The sequence below is a fragment of the Marmota monax genome, unplaced genomic scaffold (assembly GCF_021218885.2).
Source record: "Marmota monax isolate L192 unplaced genomic scaffold, Marmota_monax_Labrador192_F-V1.1 WCK01_AAM20220418_F8-fsc00076, whole genome shotgun sequence".
Classification (NCBI taxonomy): Eukaryota; Metazoa; Chordata; class Mammalia; order Rodentia; family Sciuridae; genus Marmota; species Marmota monax.
Genome location: NW_026692843.1, coordinates 4,563,506 through 4,569,895, shown reverse-complemented (window position 1 = coordinate 4,569,895; position 6,390 = coordinate 4,563,506). Strand labels below are relative to the sequence as shown.

Here is a 6,390-nt window from a genome sequence, read left to right as displayed (position 1 = left end):
AGGACCTCAATCAGCACAGTTTTGAAGACTGAGCTCCCCAAAGACTCCCCCACCCATCAGGGCAAGCAGCAGGCTGTCCTCTTCGTGTTTTAATTTTAAAAGGCAACAAATTAACAAGACAATCCATGTTTGAGTTCCTTTAAAACCAGGAAAGGGAAGAAAGAATTACATCCAGAGGGCTCCAGTGATACTCATGGTGTGTATTGATCGACTGATTGATACAGTGGTACCGACAATGTTTCCTGCAGTTAGTTTCACAAGATGCTATTACAAACCCAAGTAGCACAGCCCAGAAGAGTTGGCCCAGCTATGCCATTTGAGAAAACCATATTTAAAAGAAAAAAAAAAGAGCATATCTCTATCTCACTGTGGTATTCAATATGAGAATACTGCAATATTACAGGCAGGGAAAAAACATCATACTTTCCTCATGACTGTAAAAAAACAAACGCTCACACCTTCTAGTCAATCTTAAATCAAAGCAAATGTGTCCGACCCCATTTGGAAAAGTTGCTTACTGAGCACAGAAATGGGTTTTTCTCTCACAAGCAAAAGTTTGGGACAGGTTTACATTTTTCTAAAACTCAATTTACTCTGAACCAGTTAGGAGAGGCAAGATTTGAGGATTGAGAGCAACCGACACTTAATGATGACGATAGGACGGACTTTAGCCCATCAGTCACACTTCACATAGTTGGAGATTAATTCCCAGAGTCCTTTGCTCCTTTGCACACTTATTCATGGTTTTGCTCTTCGAAAGGAAGTTTTTTTCATCCCTGTGCCAACTCCATTGCGAAAGGACCTTTTCATAGATGTCTTCTCCAAAATTGGCTTTAAAAATGCTGGTCCCTCGCTCCCATCCAGCCTGGCCAGGCAGCTGCTCAGCAGGACGAGAAAGTAATCAGGCTTCCCAGACACCTGGCGATTCTGGTGGGGGAGGGAGGAGAGAATATAGCTTTAGGTTAAAAGTTTATTGCAACAGTAACAATTTTCAAAATCTTTTGGGGACAAATCCAATATATCTAATCTTCTTAAGGGCAGATATTCTGCTAAAACACAACGTATACTTTATCCAGATACAAAATATTATTTGGAGTGATCTGCCCACTTATCTAATTTTGCACTCCTTATGTAATTGCTGCTGTTTGGCATTTATATCAGGCACCACATAGTTATCTTGTTGCTGGAACTTTATAAGGAATGTTTCAAGCAGCTTTAATTAGTCCTGGGAATCGTTGGAAAAATTCACTTAGAAACACCACCCAGGATGACCAAATTCCAGGTTTCAGTCGGGAGCACGTTCCTTCTGGGCTGTCCTGGAGACTTGCCCAGGGTCCCCGAAGGGAGGTCTCGCTGTTTGGAGCCTGGCATCTGCAACTTTTGGCTTCCCGTCCATCCCTCATTAGCCATGGGAGGCCTGAACTGTGCTGGCCACCACTGGGACACTGAGCCAGAGAACCAGGTCTGGAACCCCAGCGCAGGAGCTGGGCACCTAAGTCTAAAGTTCAACCCCACGTTGGCAGATGAGGAAACTGCACTGGAATGAGGATGTGCCCCCAGCCCCAGGGGAGAGCCGGACCCAGGGCTCCCTGAGAACTGTCACCACTCTCAGGCTTTCTCTCTTGTAAGGTTTCTGAAGAATCGCAACACACTGACGAGACACTAATACAAATCTCATTGGTAATCACAGCAGTGATTTGTCAGTGATCTCTGGGCTATGCTTTCTGTACTTCATCTTGTTTTATTTCCCCCCAAACCTCTATGAAGCGGGTACTATTAATTCCTTGGTTTCAGATGAGGAAATAAAATGGCCTGGAGCTAAAGTCATTCAAAAGCTGAGGCATCTGATCCAAGCCCAGGTTTCTCAACTGCGTAGAAGGACAAGAGCTGAATGCTTTTATTACAAATAAAGATGCATGCCGCAGAGCAGACATCATGCCCTTTGCTGTATCCATGCAGGAAGAAAAGTTTGGCCTCGGGTTACTGTGTTTGGAGGTGGAAAAGGGGCTCAGATGTTCCTGGAATCCTACACCCCCACAGGGGTGGCCTCCTGGGGGCTCCAGCAGTCAGACCTCCCAGGCAAGCCATTCCTCATGGCCCCTGGAAGAACAGATTCGTTTTCTTTCTTTTCTTTTCTTTCTTTTTGATTTGGGAATAGGCAAAGACAGTTTCATAAATATCAGTTATGGGAAAACCAATTCAAAAACTCAGAGTTGAACACCACTATGTGTTTTTCCCTGTTTCAACAGAGGGAACCTAAACATGATAGATTAATGCCATCTATTTTAAATTCTCAGCAGGAGGGGCCTCTGAGTCACTGCAGGAAGGGAAGCAATCCAGTTCTCTCCAGAAACGCTCCTGATGCCAAGTTTGTGCTAAGAACAAAGGTGCCAGCTCTGGTCATGAGCTCCCCAGCCCTTCCCAGGAAGGCAGCAGCTCACTGCTCCAAAGATAGCCTCTGCCAGGCGGGCCCCTGGCCTGGTTGACAGACTTCATGAAGTCCAAAGCAAGTACAATCAACTCCTCCATGCACCTTCACCTTAATCAAATGGACACAAATACCATCCACATCAGTACCAGATGATGGGTTAGGAGGAAGAACAAGAGTGTCAGGTGCAACAGCAGAGATACAGAAAATGCAGCGGGAGGAGAGATGTTTCATTTATGAGCAAAGAGGTCTCATAAGTATTTTAGAAGAAAGAACATTTTTAATTTAAAAAAGCGACAGACAAGTGCCTCTTGTTCAACAGAAACGTCACAAGCAAATCTTTGGGGGAAGAATAGAAAGTCATTAGGAAGACATTTGAGACAATATACCAATTTATGGTTTGTGACTCATCAACTTGATCAATGTGGTGTCTTATAGAATCGATGACTAAATTAGTGTCGAATACTCATAGGGATAAGAAGGGGAAAGAGAAGCTATATTAAGTAAATGAGAAATAGAAAAATGGCAGATGCAAGAGTAGGGAGGGACCAGTAGTATAAATAACTAGGTCATCATGTCAGGACGAAGATATGTCATTTAGGATCGGTGTGACTTCTCTTTATCCTATAATTGATTTCATAAATCACATTGATTTCAAGAATTACAGTATGATAGGTTAAGTTTTAATGAAGAAAAGTTGAAGTTCACGATGTCATAAACAACCAAAGATATTTTAAAATTTTAACCAAAATATTGACATAAAACAACTAAAATATCATAGAAATAGTATTAAATATTCCAAAGAAAGACATTCATTTTCTGAACATCCTAAATGGCTCAGTGAGCATGGTTGAGACCTAAATCAATACTCCTGAATAAATATATGAATTAATATTTTATGTAACATTTCCTTGAAACCTCGCAGTTTCTCTACAGTCTGCCTCTGAAAAAGGTCTCCTTTTTTTTTTTCGTAAAACTAGAAAACTCACTGTTTCTGAAAATGATCATAGTATTTTTTATGTAATTTCAATGGCTAAATGTTTGCTGTGACTATGAGACGATGCATGTGGAATAAATAAATTGTCATGGGCAAGAAATTACATTTTATACCAAAAAGAACATTTCCCTATGCAGGGGGCCCATCCCAAATAATCCACAACACATTTAACACAGCCCAGCATTGCTGATAGTCATATAAGGCTCCCTTTAACCACTTGCATGAATCTGCTTATACTTTTTTTAATTGAAATCTCTAAATATAAAGGAAATTCCTGCTCCGTCCTGAATTCCTTGAGATGAGTTTGAACTTAGGCACTCTAGAGATGCACTACTAGTCTAGCCACCTATCAAGCATTGAAAACAGAGCAAAACCTTTACCTTAGATGATAGAACTGGATAACAGGGAAGCACGTGCATTGTGGACAGCAGCAGAGCGAAGACAAGACTGAATTTTAATGAGCTGCAGAGTAGGAAAAACAACCACCTCAGATTTAGTCTCATATTGACAAGTATACATTTGAAGGCATATAAAAACCCAACATTTCTCATTGAAGAAAAATGAAGTGTTTTACCTAATCATGTTGGACTTTCCAAAATCTGCGCAGGGAGGTGGTTTTATGCCAAATTCCTCACGCTTGCCGGAAGACGCTCCTGCAGTGGCCCTTTTATACCAGAAGAGTTTAGAAGTAAAAATGTCATTGGGTCCCTTCACATGTGACTGGTTGGTCTGGCTGTGGCCTTTTGTTCTTGTTAAGTAGGAAAAGGACAATAATGTATAAACATTGTCATGGAGTTACTAACAGTTGACTTAATTTAAAGGTTACCATTTAGAATGCCCTTCAAAAGTTTGGTCCTCTACACCACATCAGTGTGACATAGATGGCCAGAGGTCTTGAAAAGAACCCAAAGATTTTTTTTCTTTTTATTTGGAGCTTAAATATTTTAGAAGAATGACATTAGTTCCTTGAATATCTCAGACATCTTGTTTCAGAGACTGACGCAAAAGAAATGGTTATAAGACCAAAGATGTAGGCAGATTATTCTCAAATGACACATGCAGGTTATTTAAGGTCTCTCTGCTAGATTTCGTTCCTTTAGAACTTCATCTGTTAAAGTAGGGAAGTAATGGTGCACCCTTTTCCACTGGTCCTCCAAGTCAAGGAAGTATGCTGGTCTGACCCTCCATGGGCACTCTCCAAGCCCCAGTCCAGAGTTCTGTGAGCACCATCCTACATGACTCCTCTGGGAAGCCTTGGGGCCCTGGTCTTCAGTGGGCATCGTGTTAATCAATTGGCCCAGGAGCCCTAAGTGGGAGCAGATGCTGCTGAGCTTCAATGGAGGACAACATCAAAGGCAGAGCTTTCTGCTTGGACAGCCAGGGCTTCTGAGATGGGGGCAACATGTTTATAACAACACCAAGGGCAGTCCTCACCTCCTCGAGATCAGCACCTCTTAGAGGACAGTACTGCCCTGTGTCTGGGACATTTGTTACCATTTATAAGAGCTGCACCCCTTTCTTTTGAGACCTGCCACTCCAGATGACTCACATGCAACTGTCAATGCTAGAGTCCCAGTTTGCCTATCACAAAAAAAAGCAGGTGGACTCTCAAGAGGACCCAGATCACAGCACTAGCACCAGGCGGGGACCTGGGCCAAGAGATCCAAACACCTTTGTCAGGAAGTTCTTGGGGACTTCATATGGGCACTGGAAGACAAAGGGCCTTCAGAGCAGCAAAGGCTTGAACATACACATTTTATTTCAATGTTTCCTTAAACGAAGCTGAAATAAACACACACACTCACACACAAAAAGAATAGGGAGGAAGATGACAGTAGCAAGATTTTGTTGAGGGATGAGCAATTGACTGAGTAGATCTGAGAAATGTGCCAACAGACCATTAAAGGACTCCAGTGACTGAGTCACAGTGGAACCAAGTGCTTCACCTGTGGTGAGCACAGGGCTGAAAGGACAATCAGGCAGAAGTTTGCATGCTTCAGTGCCACGCCCCTCCCACTTCCTATTTTCAGACAGTGGGACTTGGGAGGAGGGTAGAGGTTTTTCCTGAGGAGAGGGCAAACCTGATCTCCCAACAGAGAGAGTCAGGCTCAGTGGCCCAACCAGCCACCCTTCCAAGAATAAGCTCAGACCAGCCTGGGATGCAGTGCTGAGACCCTGGACCTCTGTCCTGGCCACTCCCAGCACACTCTAGGCGGTATTTTTTCCCTTAAGACAAGAGAACCCAAGATCATCTCTGAGTTCTCTGACCAGCCCCAGAGGAAAACCTTGGAGATACAGATATCAGGGTTTCCTAGTAAAAGCATCTCAGCTGGAATCCACTGAGTCCTCAGCCGAAAACTCCCAATAACACACAAAATTCTTCCATGGATTTTCTGGTGCATACTCTTAAGTATAAACAGGAGACCTGGATACAACTGCAATGACTATTTATAAACTTCTAACCCCCTAAGAGCACAGAGAATGATAGAGATGTCAACAGCAATGTTGTTGACAACAAAAAGTAACTTGAAAGAAGTAAGAGAAAATAAAAGAGGAGTTCACTGCATCAATAAAACAAGAAAGAAAGCTATGTAAAGAGAAAAATAAAAGACAAAAAAGCTTATGAAAATTAGAACTAAAGAAAACTCAGTAGAAGAATTTAAAGATGAGGTTAACTAAATCTCCCAGACATTAGAGAAAAAAGGACAAAGAAGAAAAAAATAATAGAATAAAAGAATAAGAGCAGTCTAGTATATCTAACATAGAAGTAATAAGAATTCTTCAAGAAAAATAGAAAACATGAAGGAGCAGAAAACCTCAATAAAAAACTCAGGAACATTTCCCAGACAGAGAGTGATGATCTTTCAGAGCTAAAAGACTATCGAGTGTTCAACCCAATGGATTCAACACATACCAAAACATGTTGTCAAAAAAGTTGATCAGGGCTGGGGATGTGGCTCAAGCA

The 6,390-nt window shown here is 42.1% G+C and overlaps 1 protein-coding gene across 1 annotated transcript; it reads right to left on the bottom strand.

Annotated features, from left to right (window-relative positions):
• Positions 1-738: 738 nt before the first annotated feature.
• Nps (neuropeptide S) lies at positions 739-3,928 on the bottom strand. Its single transcript, XM_046448766.1, has 2 exons — positions 3,806-3,928; positions 739-918 (listed from the first exon to the last, which is right to left on the bottom strand). Exons 1-2 carry the CDS (start codon positions 3,926-3,928, stop codon positions 739-741), a joined length of 303 nt encoding a protein of 100 aa, XP_046304722.1.
• Positions 3,929-6,390: the final 2,462 nt, after the last annotated feature.

Excerpts from the sequence above, each read along its gene's own strand:
- Nps (XM_046448766.1), bottom strand. The coding sequence starts at position 3,928 with ATGAGACTAAATCTGAGGTGGTTGTTTTTCCTACTCTGCAGCTCATTA. Across the intron at positions 919-3,805 it reads ATCCAGTTCTATCATCTAAG|GTGTCTGGGAAGCCTGATTA; the intron begins GTAAAGGTTTTG and ends CAGAATCGCCAG.